Below are 20491 nucleotides of genomic sequence, written 5' to 3'. Positions count from 1 at the left end.
TGGGGGAAAAAAAAGGGATTTAACACCCGCCTGAAGGAAAAGGCCCCTGGATGCGTGATTTTCCTCTGCATGCTCCATCACCAGGCACTGGTCAGCAAAAAGCTTTCAGAAGACCTCAGTAACACCTTATCAATTGTTGTTAAAGTTGTAAACTTTATCAAAGCTCACCCTTCTAATAAAAGACTTTTTGCCCAGCTGTGCGAGGACGAGGCGCATCAAACATTACTGCTGCACACGGAGGTGAGGTGGTTGTCGCGTGGACTTGTACTTGTTCGTTTTATGGAACTAAAAGAAAAAATTAAAACACAACCAACCACTGAGTGAACAACTGACGGATACGTTTTGGATCAAAGCTGCTTATTTGGCGGACACATTCACTCTTTTCAATGAAACAAACAAGCGCATGCAAGGGCCAGAATCAAACGTCATACTTTGCAAAAACGCCCTGGATGCCTTTGTGTGCAAACTGGAATATAGAGTTGCTAAAATGTCAAAGGGGGATTTACAGCAGTTTCCGCTGCTGCTGAAACAGTCTGGTGGCACAGTGCGTGCGTCTTTGCGCACAGAGTTTACGCGCCATATGAGCCTTCTGCGAGACGAGATTCAAAGCCACTTCGCTGACATCGATGAGTATTTATCCAGAGAAGGATGGGTGTTGGACCCCTACGTTTCCAACCTGAAGGATGTGGAATACATTGACTGTGAAGATGAGCTTTGTGACCTTCAAGCTGATTCCATGTCAAAAAGATATTTCCAGGAAAACGGGTTTAAAAAGTTCTGGATTGCAGGACACACTGTTGCTCCTACACTCGCCAAACACGCAATAGCAAAAGTTATTCTCCCATTTAGCACTATGTACTTGTCGGAGTCAGCTTTCAGCGCTCTGGTAACAATAAAAACAAAAGCAAGAGACAGACTCGATGTTCACCAGGACTTTAGACTGGCTGTCACAACCATCCCTCGTCAAAGATATGCAAGCCCAAGGTGCCCATTAGTTTATAAATGAACAGATTTGAAGTGGAAAATTTTGTAAGTACTTTTAAAGTTAATACTTTTATTACTGTGTGTTTAGCTATGTTTATTGCTGGTTATGGCTATGGTCTTTGTTATTGAAATGATAGCACAGCAGTCATTTTTAGTTACAGTCATTTTTCTTTGTGCATGTATGTATGACTAGTTGTATGTTTAGTTCTGGGTGCTGATACAGCTGTGAAAAGTCCCAGCTGCATCTATATTTGGTTGAGAGACATGGGACCGGTCATTTCAGTGATTTCAGTTTTTATTTCTTACACCTAGAGGCAAAAATAAGTGGAAAATATATTGTAGAATGTAGATATGGTAATGAAACAGTTTTGAAGTTCAAATGTTAATTTTTTTTTCATTGTACACCTGTTGTAAATGATACACTTGTTGCCCATTATTCTTTGTTATATAAATAAATATTAATTTCTAATCCCTTTATTCTTTTGACATGTTTGTGTAGGCTGGGGTTAGGTTGGGGGGGGGGGGGGGGGGGGTCTCCAAGGAAAAATGGATACTCAATGGTATCTTGAATTCTGGCCTATCCGCACTATTACCTAGGATGAAGTCTGTGATCAGATGCAAAGCACTTTGTAAGTCGCTCTGGATAAGAGTGTCTGCTAAATGCCGTAAATGTAAATGTAAAAGATGATTTAAAGATTTGAATGGCTTTTGTTTCGGATACAATGATTTAATGTTTGCTTAGGCTACTACGACCTGAACCCAGACAAAGCGAATGACAATGGATGGGTGGATGGATGGATGGATGGACAGACAATGTTTTAATTGAGTATAGCCAAATATTAAGTAAATCAACAATCAGATGTTCACATAATACTTTACAATGAGGGACATTATACACTGGTTCTACTCAGTTATTATATTGTAATATTGTCACAGTGGGTCGGCCGGGAGGCCACCAGAGGGCGCATGTACCCACTCGCACACACACACGGCACACGCCCCCAGAGGCGGTCTTTGCATAAAGGCATGGCTAGGGAACTGCCTTGGGCCCCTCCCACTGCAGCCCACTGTAGGGGCCCCCTGACTAGCTAACTTATTTCTTGCATATTAATGTTGATGGGCCCCCTAGCTAAATTCGCCTTGAGCCCCTAAATTGCTAAGTCCGCCACTGCACGCCCCCTTGCACTAAGCCACTGCCCGTGCATACCGTGTGGTTCTTGAACTCAAATGAAGGCCTTCAAGGCAAAAGCTCATCTGAAGAAGTAAAAAAAAACTTACTTGTGTAAGATGAAAGATCAACTGATTGACCTTCTGTTGAGTTATCAGCAGCAAAGGCAGATACCAAGAAAATGTACCTTTTCCCAGGAATGAGACCAGTGATATTAAAGAATCTTGCATTAGTTGAATAATTAGAAATTACACTGTTGAGATCTGTGCTACAATGTACTCTAAAAAAAGACAGTATTCCTTCTGGTTCAGACCAGTTCAGAAACACAGATGAAATTGTGATTTCAGAAGCTCTGATGTTCCTGATGACATCTGGCTCTGTGAGTGCAAGAAAGGGGCAAAAAAAGTTACAGTATATTACTTTAGATCAATGAAGTTCAACAAAAACAACTGAAGAGTAATGAGAAATTAGATAATAAAATTATACAACTGAAAAAAAAACTGATCATTGGAAAACTGGAAAACTTAATATTTTGGACAAAAAATGTGTGAAAAATTAATAATGTTCTATTAAAGGACAACTAAACCATATACAAAAAACAAAATTGTAAAAATAAATAAATAAATACATAGTGAACTTCACAATAAGCATGCCACAAATGCATGATTTATTTGTAGTGATAGGAAAGTGAAAATTATATTTATGGTTCAGAAATGTACGAGGTTAAGAAGTACTTAGCGCTACAAACGTTTCGGGAAACCCACCCCAGTTCAATAGTTATAAATATTTTTTTCAGAACAAGATTCCTTATAAAATCTGAATCTATGCATACAAGTGAAAATATAAGATTACCTGAAAGAAACAGCAAATTTTAAGTGTAGACTTCTAAGGGAAGGCCAGCTCAAAATGAAGGTTTAATATAAAATAATAATAAAAATTATAATATATAAAAACGTATTATGCTTAACTTACTTGTGTAGGCTGAGAGACCAACAGATCGACCTTCTGTTACATTATCTGCAGCAAGTGCAGACACCTGCATATTGTATTTGACTCCAGGAGTCAAGCCAGTGATGTTAAAGAAAGTATCTTTGGTAGTTGCATTGGAAGATACTTTAGAAGTATCATTGGACCAATGCACGTTAAAGAAAGAACTATTTGCGACGGGTTCAGTCCAGTTTATGTTCAACGAGGTTGTCTGCTTTTCAGTCAAAGTCAGATTCCTTATAACTTCAGGCTCTGTGCATGCAAGTGAGGGGTAAAGATATCAGAAATGTTTGCATGAAAACAGCTAGTGCTACATCTAAAAGGTTCACAAATGTGAAGCTGTATCAGAAATGCTTCTGAAATTCCAACATTTTCAAACATTATTGTATAAGCCAAAGCATCTATAGATGATTGCCCTTTTCCTAAGTTTTCTGCAGTAACTGCAGACCCACAAAATAGTTTTTGCAATCAGGAAGAAGTCTTTAGCTTTCCCATTGTGTACTATGTTGTACTGGAACACATGGGCCCCTCGGAATAAGGGACCCTGGGAGAGCATATAACTAGAACTGGGGAAAACAGGACCCTTTGTCATGTTCTTATTATGTCCATACTTATATGGGATACATAGGGCCATTGGAACACAGGACACTGTAAACATAGGAAAGCACCTACATGCAAGTTAGGAGCAAAGTTGTCAGGTAATTACAACAGATTACATCAAAGAAATCAAATTAATATAAGCATAAGCAAATTTGCAAAGTGGTCTACTAATGGGAGGTCAGCTTCAAATGAAGGTTTAATATCAAAATATAAACAATCTCATACTTTTACACTTACTTGTATAGGCTTTAAAACAAACAGGTTGACCTTCTGTTACATTATCTGCAGCAACAGCAGATACACACAAATTGTATTTGACTCCAGGAGTCAAGCCAGTGATGTTAAAGAAAGTATCTTTGGTAGTTGCATTGGAAGATACTTTAGAAATATCATTGGACCAATGCACATTAAAGAAAGAACTATTTCCGACGGGTTCAGTCCAGTTTATGTTCAACAAGGTTGTCTGGTTTTCAGTCAAAGTCAGATTCCTTATAACTTCTGGCTCTGTGCATGCAAGTGAGGGGTAAAGATATCAGAAATGTTAGCATGAAGGCAACAGCTAGTGTTACATTTTCAAAAAGGTTCACAAATTCGAAGCTGTTTCAGAAATGCTTCTGAAATTCAAATTATGATAAAAATCCCAACATTTTCAAACATTATTTTATATGCCAAAGCGTCTATAGATGTTTGCCCTTTTCCACGGTTTTCTGCAGTAACTGCAGACCCACAAAAATAGTTTTTGGCACCAGGAACAAGAAAGGTTGTGTGTTTTAAAGGGTATTAGGTCATCACATTCAAAATCCAATTATAATGGCTCCATATACTTTAAAGAAAGATGTTTGTCCAAGTTGTTCAGTGCATTGTACAAAGAATTAGGGTAATTTGTTCTGATTTCCATCAGTTAAACAGCTCATAAAATCTGGCTATGGTCATGTAAGGGGAGCATATATCTATGTTTCCAGGGTCCTGTGATCCACAATTCAATGTTCTGTTAACATACATGAATCCTCCTACCCCTAAACCTAAACCCTAGACTTGTTATGTGAGTAACCATACCACAGTGGTGAGGAGCAGAAAAGACCTTTGTTGATTTTTCTCACTAGCACATGTAATTTTACACAGAGTGGGAACTGAGGCAATAAATATTTAGCTTTCCCATTGTGTACCATGTTGTACTGGAACACATGGGCCCCTCGGAATAAGGGACCCTGTTCTGTTACATTATCTGCAGCAACAGCAGAGACACACAAATTGTATTTGACTCCAGGAGTCAAGCCAGTGATGTTAAAGAAAGTATCTTTGGTAGTTCCTTTGGAAGATACTTCGGAAGTATCATTGGACCAATGCACATTAAAGAAAGAACTATTTCCGACGGGTTCAGTCCAAATTATGTTCAACAAGGTTGTCTGATTTTCTGTCAAAGTCAGATTCCTTATAACATCTGGCTCTGTGCATGCAAGTGAGGGGTAAAGATATCAGAAATGTTTGCATGAAAACAGCTAGTGCTAAATCTAAAAGTGAAGCTGTATCAGAAATGCTTCTGAAATTCCAACATTTTCAAACATTATTGTATAAGCCAAAGCATCTATAGATGATTGCCCTTTTCCTAGGTTTTCTGCAGTAACTGCAGACCCACAAAATAGTTTTTGCAATCAGGAAGAAATCTTTAGCTTTCCCATTGTGTACTATGTTGTACTGGAACACATGGGCCCCCTCGGAATAAGGGACCCTGGGAGAGCATATAACTAGAACTGGGGAAAACAGGACCCTTTGTCATGTTCTATTTATGTCCATACTTATATGGGATACATAGGGCCATTGGAACACAGGACGCTGTAAACATAGGAAAGCACCTACATGCAAGTTAGGAGCAAAGTTGTCAGGTAATTACAACAGATTACATCAAAGAAATCAAATTAATATAAGCATAAGCAAATTTGCAAAGTGGTCTACTAATGGGAGGTCAGCTTCAAATGAAGGTTTAATATCAAAATATAAACAATCTCATACTTTTACACTTACTTGTATAGGCTTTAAAACAAACAGGTTGACCTTCTGTTACATTATCTGCAGCAACAGCAGATACACACAAATTGTATTTGACTCCAGGAGTCAAGCCAGTGATGTTAAAGAAAGTATCTTTGGTAGTTGCATTGGAAGATACTTTAGAAATATCATTGGACCAATGCACATTAAAGAAAGAACTATTTCCGACGGGTTCAGTCCAGTTTATGTTCAACAAGGTTGTCTGGTTTTCAGTCAAAGTCAGATTCCTTATAACTTCTGGCTCTGTGCATGCAAGTGAGGGGTAAAGATATCAGAAATGTTAGCATGAAGGGAACAGCTAGTGGTACATTTTCAAAAAGGTTCACAAATTCGAAGCTGTTTCAGAAATGCTTCTGAAATTCAAATTATGATAAAAATCCCAACATTTTCAAACATTATTTTATATGCCAAAGCGTCTATAGATGTTTGCCCTTTTCCTCGGTTTTCTGCAGTAACTGCAGACCCACAAAAATAGTTTTTGGCACCAGGAACAAGAAAGGTTGTGTGTTTTAAAGGGTATTAGGTCATCACATTCAAAATCCACCTATAATGGCTCCAAATACTTTAAAGAAAGATGTTTGTCCAAGTTGTTCAGTGCATTGTACAAAGAATTAGGGTAATTTGTTCTGATTTCCATCAGTTAAACAGCTCATAAAATCTGGCTATGGTCATGTAAGGGGAGCATATATCTATGTTTCCAGGGTCCTGTGATCCACAATTCAATGTTCTGTTAACACACATGAATCCTCCTACCCCTAAACCTAAACCCTAGACTTGTTATGTGAGTAACCATACCACAGTGGTGAGGAGCAGAAAAGACCTTTGTTGATTTTTCTCACTAGCACATGTAATTTTACACAGAGTGGGAACTGAGGCAATAAATATTTAGCTTTCCCATTGTGTACCATGTTGTACTGGAACACATGGGCCCCTCGGAATAAGGGACCCTGTTCTGTTACATTATCTGCAGCAACAGCAGAGACACACAAATTGTATTTGACTCCAGGAGTCAAGCCAGTGATGTTAAAGAAAGTATCTTTGGTAGTTCCTTTGGAAGATACTTCGGAAGTATCATTGGACCAATGCACATTAAAGAAAGAACTATTTCCGACGGGTTCAGTCCAAATTATGTTCAACAAGGTTGTCTGATTTTCTGTCAAAGTCAGATTCCTTATAACATCTGGCTCTGTGCATGCAAGTGAGGGGTAAAGATATCAGAAATGTTTGCATGAAAACAGCTAGTGCTAAATCTAAAAGTGAAGCTGTATCAGAAATGCTTCTGAAATTCCAACATTTTCAAACATTATTGTATAAGCCAAAGCATCTATAGATGATTGCCCTTTTCCTAGGTTTTCTGCAGTAACTGCAGACCCACAAAATAGTTTTTGCAATCAGGAAGAAATCTTTAGCTTTCCCATTGTGTACTATGTTGTACTGGAACACATGGGCCCCCTCGGAATAAGGGACCCTGGGAGAGCATATAACTAGAACTGGGGAAAACAGGACCCTTTGTCATGTTCTATTTATGTCCATACTTATATGGGATACATAGGGCCATTGGAACACAGGACGCTGTAAACATAGGAAAGCACCTACATGCAAGTTAGGAGCAAAGTTGTCAGGTAATTACAACAGATTACATCAAAGAAATCAAATTAATATAAGCATAAGCAAATTTGCAAAGTGGTCTACTAATGGGAGGTCAGCTTCAAATGAAGGTTTAATATCAAAATATAAACAATCTCATACTTTTACACTTACTTGTATAGGCTTTAAAACAAACAGGTTGACCTTCTGTTACATTATCTGCAGCAACAGCAGATACACACAAATTGTATTTGACTCCAGGAGTCAAGCCAGTGATGTTAAAGAAAGTATCTTTGGTAGTTGCATTGGAAGATACTTTAGAAATATCATTGGACCAATGCACATTAAAGAAAGAACTATTTCCGACGGGTTCAGTCCAGTTTATGTTCAACAAGGTTGTCTGGTTTTCAGTCAAAGTCAGATTCCTTATAACTTCTGGCTCTGTGCATGCAAGTGAGGGGTAAAGATATCAGAAATGTTAGCATGAAGGCAACAGCTAGTGTTACATTTTCAAAAAGGTTCACAAATTCGAAGCTGTTTCAGAAATGCTTCTGAAATTCAAATTATGATAAAAATCCCAACATTTTCAAACATTATTTTATATGCCAAAGCGTCTATAGATGTTTGCCCTTTTCCACGGTTTTCTGCAGTAACTGCAGACCCACAAAAATAGTTTTTGGCACCAGGAACAAGAAAGGTTGTGTGTTTTAAAGGGTATTAGGTCATCACATTCAAAATCCAATTATAATGGCTCCATATACTTTAAAGAAAGATGTTTGTCCAAGTTGTTCAGTGCATTGTACAAAGAATTAGGGTAATTTGTTCTGATTTCCATCAGTTAAACAGCTCATAAAATCTGGCTATGGTCATGTAAGGGGAGCATATATCTATGTTTCCAGGGTCCTGTGATCCACAATTCAATGTTCTGTTAACATACATGAATCCTCCTACCCCTAAACCTAAACCCTAGACTTGTTATGTGAGTAACCATACCACAGTGGTGAGGAGCAGAAAAGACCTTTGTTGATTTTTCTCACTAGCACATGTAATTTTACACAGAGTGGGAACTGAGGCAATAAATATTTAGCTTTCCCATTGTGTACCATGTTGTACTGGAACACATGGGCCCCTCGGAATAAGGGACCCTGTTCTGTTACATTATCTGCAGCAACAGCAGAGACACACAAATTGTATTTGACTCCAGGAGTCAAGCCAGTGATGTTAAAGAAAGTATCTTTGGTAGTTCCTTTGGAAGATACTTCGGAAGTATCATTGGACCAATGCACATTAAAGAAAGAACTATTTCCGACGGGTTCAGTCCAAATTATGTTCAACAAGGTTGTCTGATTTTCTGTCAAAGTCAGATTCCTTATAACATCTGGCTCTGTGCATGCAAGTGAGGGGTAAAGATATCAGAAATGTTTGCATGAAAACAGCTAGTGCTAAATCTAAAAGTGAAGCTGTATCAGAAATGCTTCTGAAATTCCAACATTTTCAAACATTATTGTATAAGCCAAAGCATCTATAGATGATTGCCCTTTTCCTAGGTTTTCTGCAGTAACTGCAGACCCACAAAATAGTTTTTGCAATCAGGAAGAAATCTTTAGCTTTCCCATTGTGTACTATGTTGTACTGGAACACATGGGCCCCCTCGGAATAAGGGACCCTGGGAGAGCATATAACTAGAACTGGGGAAAACAGGACCCTTTGTCATGTTCTATTTATGTCCATACTTATATGGGATACATAGGGCCATTGGAACACAGGACGCTGTAAACATAGGAAAGCACCTACATGCAAGTTAGGAGCAAAGTTGTCAGGTAATTACAACAGATTACATCAAAGAAATCAAATTAATATAAGCATAAGCAAATTTGCAAAGTGGTCTACTAATGGGAGGTCAGCTTCAAATGAAGGTTTAATATCAAAATATAAACAATCTCATACTTTTACACTTACTTGTATAGGCTTTAAAACAAACAGGTTGACCTTCTGTTACATTATCTGCAGCAACAGCAGATACACACAAATTGTATTTGACTCCAGGAGTCAAGCCAGTGATGTTAAAGAAAGTATCTTTGGTAGTTGCATTGGAAGATACTTTAGAAATATCATTGGACCAATGCACATTAAAGAAAGAACTATTTCCGACGGGTTCAGTCCAGTTTATGTTCAACAAGGTTGTCTGGTTTTCAGTCAAAGTCAGATTCCTTATAACTTCTGGCTCTGTGCATGCAAGTGAGGGGTAAAGATATCAGAAATGTTAGCATGAAGGCAACAGCTAGTGTTACATTTTCAAAAAGGTTCACAAATTCGAAGCTGTTTCAGAAATGCTTCTGAAATTCAAATTATGATAAAAATCCCAACATTTTCAAACATTATTTTATATGCCAAAGCGTCTATAGATGTTTGCCCTTTTCCACGGTTTTCTGCAGTAACTGCAGACCCACAAAAATAGTTTTTGGCACCAGGAACAAGAAAGGTTGTGTGTTTTAAAGGGTATTAGGTCATCACATTCAAAATCCAATTATAATGGCTCCATATACTTTAAAGAAAGATGTTTGTCCAAGTTGTTCAGTGCATTGTACAAAGAATTAGGGTAATTTGTTCTGATTTCCATCAGTTAAACAGCTCATAAAATCTGGCTATGGTCATGTAAGGGGAGCATATATCTATGTTTCCAGGGTCCTGTGATCCACAATTCAATGTTCTGTTAACATACATGAATCCTCCTACCCCTAAACCTAAACCCTAGACTTGTTATGTGAGTAACCATACCACAGTGGTGAGGAGCAGAAAAGACCTTTGTTGATTTTTCTCACTAGCACATGTAATTTTACACAGAGTGGGAACTGAGGCAATAAATATTTAGCTTTCCCATTGTGTACCATGTTGTACTGGAACACATGGGCCCCTCGGAATAAGGGACCCTGTTCTGTTACATTATCTGCAGCAACAGCAGAGACACACAAATTGTATTTGACTCCAGGAGTCAAGCCAGTGATGTTAAAGAAAGTATCTTTGGTAGTTCCTTTGGAAGATACTTCGGAAGTATCATTGGACCAATGCACATTAAAGAAAGAACTATTTCCGACGGGTTCAGTCCAAATTATGTTCAACAAGGTTGTCTGATTTTCTGTCAAAGTCAGATTCCTTATAACATCTGGCTCTGTGCATGCAAGTGAGGGGTAAAGATATCAGAAATGTTTGCATGAAAACAGCTAGTGCTAAATCTAAAAGTGAAGCTGTATCAGAAATGCTTCTGAAATTCCAACATTTTCAAACATTATTGTATAAGCCAAAGCATCTATAGATGATTGCCCTTTTCCTAGGTTTTCTGCAGTAACTGCAGACCCACAAAATAGTTTTTGCAATCAGGAAGAAATCTTTAGCTTTCCCATTGTGTACTATGTTGTACTGGAACACATGGGCCCCCTCGGAATAAGGGACCCTGGGAGAGCATATAACTAGAACTGGGGAAAACAGGACCCTTTGTCATGTTCTATTTATGTCCATACTTATATGGGATACATAGGGCCATTGGAACACAGGACGCTGTAAACATAGGAAAGCACCTACATGCAAGTTAGGAGCAAAGTTGTCAGGTAATTACAACAGATTACATCAAAGAAATCAAATTAATATAAGCATAAGCAAATTTGCAAAGTGGTCTACTAATGGGAGGTCAGCTTCAAATGAAGGTTTAATATCAAAATATAAACAATCTCATACTTTTACACTTACTTGTATAGGCTTTAAAACAAACAGGTTGACCTTCTGTTACATTATCTGCAGCAACAGCAGATACACACAAATTGTATTTGACTCCAGGAGTCAAGCCAGTGATGTTAAATAAAGTATCTTTGGTAGTTGCATTGGAAGATACTTTAGAAATATCATTGGACCAATGCACATTAAAGAAAGAACTATTTCCGACGGGTTCAGTCCAGTTTATGTTCAACAAGGTTGTCTGGTTTTCAGTCAAAATCAGATTCCTTATAACTTCTGGCTCTGTGCATGCAAGTGAGGGGTAAAGATATCAGAAATGTTAGCATGAAGGGAACAGCTAGTGGTACATTTTCAAAAAGGTTCACAAATTCGAAGCTGTTTCAGAAATGCTTCTGAAATTCAAATTATGATAAAAATCCCAACATTTTCAAACATTATTTTATATGCCAAAGCGTCTATAGATGTTTGCCCTTTTCCTCGGTTTTCTGCAGTAACTGCAGACCCACAAAAATAGTTTTTGGCACCAGGAACAAGAAAGGTTGTGTGTTTTAAAGGGTATTAGGTCATCACATTCAAAATCCACCTATAATGGCTCCAAATACTTTAAAGAAAGATGTTTGTCCAAGTTGTTCAGTGCATTGTACAAAGAATTAGGGTAATTTGTTCTGATTTCCATCAGTTAAACAGCTCATAAAATCTGGCTATGGTCATGTAAGGGGAGCATATATCTATGTTTCCAGGGTCCTGTGATCCACAATTCAATGTTCTGTTAACACACATGAATCCTCCTACCCCTAAACCTAAACCCTAGACTTGTTATGTGAGTAACCATACCACAGTGGTGAGGAGCAGAAAAGACCTTTGTTGATTTTTCTCACTAGCACATGTAATTTTACACAGAGTGGGAACTGAGGCAATAAATATTTAGCTTTCCCATTGTGTACCATGTTGTACTGGAACACATGGGCCCCTCGGAATAAGGGACCCTGTTCTGTTACATTATCTGCAGCAACAGCAGATACACACAAATTGTATTTGACTCCAGGAGTCAAGCCAGTGATGTTAAAGAAAGTATCTTTGGTAGTTCCTTTGGAAGATACTTCGGAAGTATCATTGGACCAATGCACATTAAAGAAAGAACTATTTCCGACGGGTTCAGTCCAAATTATGTTCAATAAGGTTGTCTGATTTTCTGTCAAAGTCAGATTCCTTATAACATCTGGCTCTGTGCATGCAAGTGAGGGGTAAAGATATCAGAAATGTTAGGGAATAAAGGGAACAGCTTGTGCTAAATTGTCAAAAAGGTTCACAAATGCGAAGCTGTTTCAGAAATGCTTCTGAAATTCAAATTATGATAAAAATCTCAACATTTTCAAACATTTTATAAGCCAAAACGTCTATAGATGATTGCCCCTTTTCCTAGGTTTTCTGCAGTAACTGCAGACCCACAAAATTTGTTTTTGCCAAGACAACTCATGTGTTTTAAAGGGTATTTGGAATTCTCATTCAAAGCTCAATTTTAATGGCTCCATGAAATATTTTTGTCCAATTTGTTCAGTGCAATATATAAAGAATGATTTTGTTATGATTTCAGTTAAATCTGGTTCTGGACATGCACGGTGAACATATGTATTTTCCCAGGGTCCTGTGATCCATAGTTATATGTTCTGTTAACACTTATTAATCCTCCTTATGGCCCTTCTTGCAAGTCAGGAAATTAGAAGGAAACCTTCTATGCTTTCTTCTGTGTTTTAACTCATTATTAGAACTGCAATTACAGTTTAAATGAACATTTTCCATCTACATTTACATAAATGTCAGCTACAGTTTTGAAGGGGATCTGCTTTTCTGTGGCCTTTCCTATATTAATGTGTTGAATTTTCCTGACGCAATTTGGCTTGATCATTAAACAAACCCATCTTAAACCCTGAATACTCTCTCTTGATGATCTTAACACTATGATTCTGGGAAATGAGAGCCTTTTTATTCTTTTTGAGGTGCCACCTGCTGGACATATTAAACACTGTACTTACAGCTTAACGTATCAATTTCACACAAGGTAAAGAACATTCGACTGAATACTATATAGAATGTGTGCATTTAAGCACACCTAAACTGCTGCCTCTAGCCTCTAGCTTAATATTACACAAAATGCAATGCCTTTCTGAAGACACTTGAACATGGCAGAGCTAGTTTTCAGTTGCTTGGAGCAACCCTTTTGTCCTGTTTCCTGCTCGTGGGGCAAACACAATACTATCTAAAGCCGGAATATATACTAAACCTTATAACCTATAGTAATAATGCACATAATTTACAATTAAGCATAAGAGTAAATATTAATTAGTCTAGTCATGATTTATTCAATTTTCATCCCATATATTATTTGCTATAAAAACATTACAGATGTCTGAATGTAAAAATTAATTATACCATTCCACAGCAGTGGTTCTACTTCTTAGAAATATAGATTGCATAGTAAAATAAGAACATGATTGTGGAATGAATTAATTTAGGTTACTTACTTGTGAATGCTGAGATGGAAGTTGGTGCTCCTTCAGTTCCATCTGCAGCTACTGCAGTAACACTGAATGTGTAGTTCACACCAGGAGTCAGACCAGTCACTGTGTAAGACGTGTTTGAAATGTTTCTGCTGTTAGAATAAATACCATCAGTCCACTGTATTTTATAGTAGGAGCTTATCCCATTTGACAAATTCCAGTTTAGAAACACAGATGAGATATTTATGTCAGAGGCAGTAAGACTGGTAACAACATCTGGATCTGTGAAATAAACACAATGAACATAAATGTTCAAGTCATTTGACATACCGTTTCAAAAAAGGCAGATCCAACTGATGCTTGGCCTGAGGGCATTGTTAATCATACAACTACTGTAATCATATATGAAAAAAGTGTGAACTAGTGTAATCATACATAAAAGAAAGTGTGAACTAGTGTAATCAATCATACATAAAAGAAAACTACTAGAAAAAAAGCTACACAGTACGTTATGTAGTGGCAAGAGAAATGAGAAGTCTGAATAGTCCTGAATATTAGATAGAGTCAGGACAAATGAGCGAGCAGTTATATTATTGAAAGTTAATATTAATCTCTTGGCACAGTACATATTTAAGTGTTGACGTCCAGTTAGTAAATGATTATTTATGATATAAATAACTTATTATGACCATGTTGTCAGAGATACAGACTTTGTTATTTTGAATGTAACTGAAGCATTTATTTTAATTACATTATTAAATGTAAAGCAGCAAAATCAGTCTGTCTCATAATTCATCTGTGACTGCATTAGAGAACAGAGAAATCTTAATATTTTCTTTAAAAACAGCCAAAAATAAGTACAGAACAAAAAGAATCAGTTACGCTCATGTCAGTCCTTTTGTAAATGATTATCACATCTTGTAAAACTCCAGAGCTTTTTTCAGTATGATAATATCCACAGTAAATGAGTTAATTCACCACCTCAGGCTAATTTTATAGTGACTACAATCTAAACATTGCATGTCTCTTCAAGTTTGTAAACACACTTCAGGAACTGGCAAATGTAAAGTTGTGGTCAGGGCTCTGCATTCCTATGGGAAAAACTGCTTGTGTTGTGTGTTTTCCCTCAACAGAGATTAGTAAATGATTGACACTTAGTAAACCAGTTTAAACTAGGTTAAACCAGGTCTGGTCTCTGTTCAACTTGACTCTGTATGGCAGGAGGTGAAAAAAAAATCTAGTTTATTTAAGAGACCAAAGGAGTGCGACATCTTAAATCATCACCACTATTATCCAGTTGGCCACCTTGGTAGCTTCATTATAAAAGCTAGGCATTTCATTCCTTTCCCTCTACTCAAACCAACAATTTACTAATACGTCCTATAATACTGTTTTTTAAGAAAGCTGCACTCAGCAGCAGTGAAGGGTGAAGCAGTGAGATAGCACAATCAGTCGCTAGACGTTGCATGTTCAAGTACACTTGAGAGCTTCTTTCACACGGTGCTCATGTGGTGTTTTGGCAGAGCAGGTAGAAACGAGGAAGTGAGGAGTGGGCAAGAGCCTGTTGTTTGGGGATAGTATTAAAAATAAAGAACAGCAGTAGTATTCAGATCTGAACTGTGCTGTTCTTGGTATTTTAAGAGTGATGGTATTGGTATTTTAATTGATGTGAAATGCATGTAGAGGAAACACATCTTTGTGTGAACAAAGCTATGGCACCCCACCTTTCCCCATAGTGAAGAAAGCAAGCAATTATTACACTGAATTAGCAATAACATCTAGAGAAAGATGACCAAGCAGAGACAATGAGAATACACTGAGACACTGAGGATCCACTGCTGTTTGAGAACAGCCGTTTTGTGGTTATTTTTACACAGCATTGTCTCTGGTAAACAACTTACTTGTGAATGCTGAGATGGAAGTTGTTGCTCCTTCGGTTCCATCTGCAGCTACTGCAGTAACACTGAATGTGTAGTTCACACCAGGAGTCAGACCAGTCACTGTGTAAGACGTGTTTGAAGTGTTACTGCTGTTAGTGCTGTTAGAATAACTGCCATCAGTCCACTGTATTTTATAGTAGGAGCTGATCCCATTTGACAAATTCCACTTTAGAGATACAGATGACGTGTTTTTGTCAGAGGTGCTGAGATTTGTGACTATATCTGGAACTGTAAACAGAAAGATGAAGTATTATTCACACACATGTACATAGAATGTGTGATGAGGTCTTAGAGCTGTCCTGCAAAGAACAAGATAAGGTCACTAGAATCTAGACATCTGATCTGATTCTAGCTTAGAGATACAGATGAAGTAGTTTTGTCAGAGATGTCGAGATATCCAACAACATCTGGATCTGTGAGCAAATTAATTTAAAGCATTACTGAAGCACAAACATTATCACACATACATGTACTGTGATGTTTCAGAGATGTCACTAAAGCAAGAGATTAGATCCGTAGTATGCCTACAAATCTGAACTACTACTACTACAGCGATGACACTGGCAAGTCCAAAATCCCTGTCAAGACAAAAGCTGATCCCATTTGACAAATTCCAGTTTAGAAACACGGATGATATATTATTGTCAGAGGCAGTAAGACTGGTAACAACATCTGGATCTGTGAAATAAACACATTGAACAAAGTGGTTTTGTTATAGATGCTGAGATGTCTGACAACAGCTGGGTCTTTCAACAGAAAGATGGAGAAGCATTATATGATGCACATGTAGCTACAGTCCACAGTTTAGCACACTAAAACTTAAACTTTCACAGATATATTTTGTTGTGTTCCCTTTGACTGTGGACCCTGTGATAGAGCATGGGTCAGTGTGTGCTCTGGCTACTGAATCAGTGAACTGGTTCTTTGGTCTGCACACACAGCTTCTGGGAAAGGCATTGGTGTGTTCTCCAAAGGAGAAAGCAGTGCAATAGAGACCATCACAATTAGAATAAATATATGGCTAAATGGTAAATACATGTTCTAATTTCAAGAATGGATTTACTTTTACACACTTATGGACTTGTCCAATGCCTGTTTATACAACCCTGAATATAGAAATCCCTTTAATAAATCTCGCTCTTATCAGCATTTATGGCTGCCATATCGCTTCCTGACACCTGCAGCATTACAAATAATAATAATAAAATATGATAAACAAATTAACTGAGATAAAGCACTTCCTGAATGGCAATTCACTGATTTACCAACTAATTTATTATACAATTAGTGGTCATTTTTTTCGATGTACTTAAAAGTCAATTAAATAATGGTGATTTATCTCCTTCCCCACCGCTCCCCGTCACCCACCTACTGACACACCCTCTTCATCACATGCACCTGTTACTTTTCCCCTCTAGTTCTGCCCCCAGGTCCCAACCGCCAGTGCTGCACATTCACGGCAGCTACTGAGAGAGTGAGAGACGCTGCTGTAGCTCCTTCTCACCAAGCCCTACCAGCGCTCCACTCATCGCTTCCTTTAAGCTCTACTGCGCATTCTGAGTTGTGTCTGTGCGCCTATGGGGCTTGGAGTCGTTACACGCCCTCCTTCACTCCCCCCCAGCCCTCCTTCACCCCCCCCCCCCCAGCCCTCCTTCACTCCCCCCCCCCCCCCGCCCCCCTTCTTGTTTCTTGTCCTCCTGCGTTACAGCCACTTTGAACAGATGTCTGTTGTTGTTTGATTTCTTTTTGTATTCTTGGATGCTGGTAATTGTTTTATATTTTGTGTATGTATACTGAATTTCATGCACAATTGCATATTTATAATTTTTTACATAACTAGCATTTACAATATAAATGTTTTATATGGTATAAACATATTATTTACATGGTATGTGTCTACAATGTGGTCAAAAACCATCTAGTGAAAATGGCCAATAAAGGCTGACAGTGTATACAGGGCACTGGACTCCAGGGCACTGGACAATAGGACTACAATACAATAGTGAAGCTAATAGTGAATCACTGGTGGTAGATTACACTTTACAATTTACTGTGTAAGGTTTAGAACTTAGAGCTACTGGGATAGTGTACCTAATAAAATAAATATTTTCACTCTGATTTCAGAAGGAATGCGTAAAAGGTCATAAAGTGCTGCACAGAGTGACGTCAAAGACATAGTAACACCAATAAGACAAACCAAAGTTACAAACGTTTAAATGCAAACACAGTTAATACAACACGATCACAAGGGCATCGAATATTCACCCAGAGCACAAGTCTGACTCAAATGCCTGTTTAACGTAAATGTCTTCAAATCTGTATTCAAAATCAATAGAATCTGTGAACATCATAGAAGCAGTCAAGGCATCCCATAATGTATGAGCAATTGCTTCAAACGCCCCAGCAACACCACTCAACAAGAGCGCATAATGTGTAAAAGACCTACATCAGCAGATCTGATGGAGCAAGCCCATCCATGGGGACAGAGAATGTCAGAAAGCAGTTGGGAGCCTGACCACCTTAATCCTATAAGCATCTGGAAGCCGGTGAAGAGATTTTCATAAAGCAGTAATATGGACTGTGTGTTTGTGCTAGTAAATTTGCATTCTGAATCACTTGCAAACGGTTCAGAGCAGGTCTATTAAGCGAGGAATAAAGGATGTTACAGTAAACTGTGAGAAGAAATAAGGGCCTGCATCAACGCCTCCAACGCTCAACATGAGAGTACAGACCTCAACAATAATACTGTGTAAATGAAACAAGCATTAGAACCGACGCCTGCTATACGATCTGAGAACCACCAGGTGTCACTGTTTTGGCATCAGCTTTCAACACTCCAGCGCTAAAACTCTTACCAGTACAGTGAGCTTCCCAAGGCTTCATGTGCCCATCACCATAATCAAGTGAACACACCAGAGGAGGACAAGGCAGAGACAAATACCAAAGGTAACCAGTAAGGTGGCCAGAGACCATTCAGTATCCATGGACTAGGCTGGGCAGCTCTTTGTGTGGACGGATTTAACATTTAACTTCCATAAATATGCAACTGTACATGTAAAACATCCCAAAATACAAACTGCAAAATTGATTTTAAAATGAACTGGCCATGTCAATATTCATATAGTGCAGGATGTAATAGCATACCTATACAGCAGTGTGTAACTACCTTGCCAAAAAGACAATCCATAATTCACCTAATTTAATACTATAAAATGCTACAAAGGCTATTATCTGTAGTGCAGGTAAAGCAAGTCAGGTTAATTTAGCATTTTATACACAACACAATTTCAAGGTGCTTTATGAATAAAAAAAAAAGCCTAACTAGGACTTACATGTGAATGCTGAGATGGAAGTTGGTGCTCCTTCAGTTCCATCTGCAGCTACTGCAGTAACACTGAATGTGTAGTTCACACCAGGAGTCAGACCAGTGACTGTGTAAGACGTGTTTGATATGTTACTGCTGTTAGTGCTGTTAGAATAACTGCCATCAGTCCACTGTATTTTATAGTAGGAGCTGATCCCATTTGACGAATTCCACTTTAGAGATACAGATGACGTGTTTTTGTCAGAGGTGCTGAGATTTGTGACAATATCTGGAACTGTAAACAGAAAGATGAAGTATTATTCACACACATGTACACAGAATGTGCTGTGATGAGGTCTTAGAGCTGTCCTGCAAAGAACAAGATAAGGTCACTAGAATCTAAACATCTGAGCTACAATTTTGTATTCATAAGTCTGATAAATCCACAATTTACTTATTTTAGTGTTTATTTTCATGTGCACTTTCAGACAGTGAAACTGGTGACATTTGGTTATTTTAGTATTACGTGAAGTACAGGTCTTACTTGTGAATGCTGAGATGGAAGTTGGTGCTCCTTCAGTTCCATCTGCAGCTACTGCAGTAACACTGAATGTGTACTTCACACCAGGAGTCAGACCAGTCACTGTGTAAGACGTGTTTGAAGTGTTACTGCTGTTAGTGCTGTTAGAATAACTGCCATCAGTCCACTGTATTTTATAGTAGGAGCTGATCCCATTTGACGAATTCCACTTTAGAGATACAGATGACGTGTTTTTGTCAGAGGTACTGAGATTTTTGACAATATCTGGAACTGTAAACAGAAAGATGAAGTATTGTTCACACATGTACATAGAATGTGCTGTGATGAGGTCTTAGAGCTGTCATGAAAATAACAAGATATGGTCTCTAGAATCTAGACATCTGATCTGATTCCAGCTTAGAGATACAGATGAAGTAGTTTTGTCAGAGATGTCGAGATATCCAACATCATCTGTATCTGTGAGCAAATGAATTTAAAGCATTACTGAAACATTAACACACATGTACTGTGATGCTTCAGAGATGTCACTGAAGCAAGAGATTAGGTCTGTAGTATGTCTACAAATCTGAACTACTATTAACAGCGATGACACTGGCAAGTCCAAAATCCCTGTCAAGTCTGTTGTGTCTAATAAATGTTTACCAGTATAACACTAACTTTCATGTAACTAACCACCATTAGTCCACTGTATTTTATAGTGATTGATCAAATGTGGGAAACTCCAGTTCAGAGACACATTTGATGTGCTAATTGTAGTAACCGTGAGCTTGGTGACATCACCCGGCGCTGTAACCAAACGAGCACAAACGGAGTACATCACACACACGACCTCTTTCAAAACATGACAGGTAATGATATTTATATACATCACTGCATACACACACACTTTGAACTCGACAGTTTAGGTAAAAATAACCTCAAAATGGAGCAGCACATGACTACACTGTGTCACTCTGTTGGCATTAGGAGGGTAAGTATCAATGCCCTTGATTGAGGTAACCACCTCTATAAAAGCAGGTGTTTGGCAGTGTGCTAGTCTGGAGCATTCATCTGAAATGATCAAGGCCATTATTAAATAGATGCGGGCACTTTAAGAGCTTTACGGCA

The 20491-nt window shown here is 38.1% G+C and overlaps 1 protein-coding gene across 11 annotated transcripts in view; it reads right to left on the bottom strand.

Moving 5' to 3' along the window:
• Positions 1–20491, bottom strand: part of ptprjb.2 (protein tyrosine phosphatase receptor type Jb, tandem duplicate 2) — a 52044-nt gene that overhangs the window by 9616 nt on the left and 21937 nt on the right. For 2 of the 11 annotated variants that reach the window (XM_077005664.1, XM_077005665.1), the window contains exons 7-17: positions 19388–19654; positions 18872–19138; positions 15501–15767; positions 13624–13881; positions 11117–11383; positions 9332–9598; positions 7547–7813; positions 5762–6028; positions 3977–4243; positions 3125–3391; positions 2263–2529 (exon numbers count right to left, since the gene is read on the bottom strand). In XM_077005664.1, coding sequence (XP_076861779.1) covers positions 2263–2529; positions 3125–3391; positions 3977–4243; positions 5762–6028; positions 7547–7813; positions 9332–9598; positions 11117–11383; positions 13624–13881; positions 15501–15767; positions 18872–19138; positions 19388–19654 — 2928 coding nt within the window. The other 9 variants (XM_077005669.1, XM_077005666.1, XM_077005667.1 and 6 more) reach the window with 9 other exon arrangements.

Source organism: Brachyhypopomus gauderio, chromosome 5, assembly GCF_052324685.1.
Source record: "Brachyhypopomus gauderio isolate BG-103 chromosome 5, BGAUD_0.2, whole genome shotgun sequence".
Classification (NCBI taxonomy): domain Eukaryota; kingdom Metazoa; phylum Chordata; class Actinopteri; order Gymnotiformes; family Hypopomidae; genus Brachyhypopomus; species Brachyhypopomus gauderio.
The sequence above is the reverse complement of the archived record's forward strand: the minus strand, read 5'-3'. Positions and strand labels throughout refer to the sequence as shown.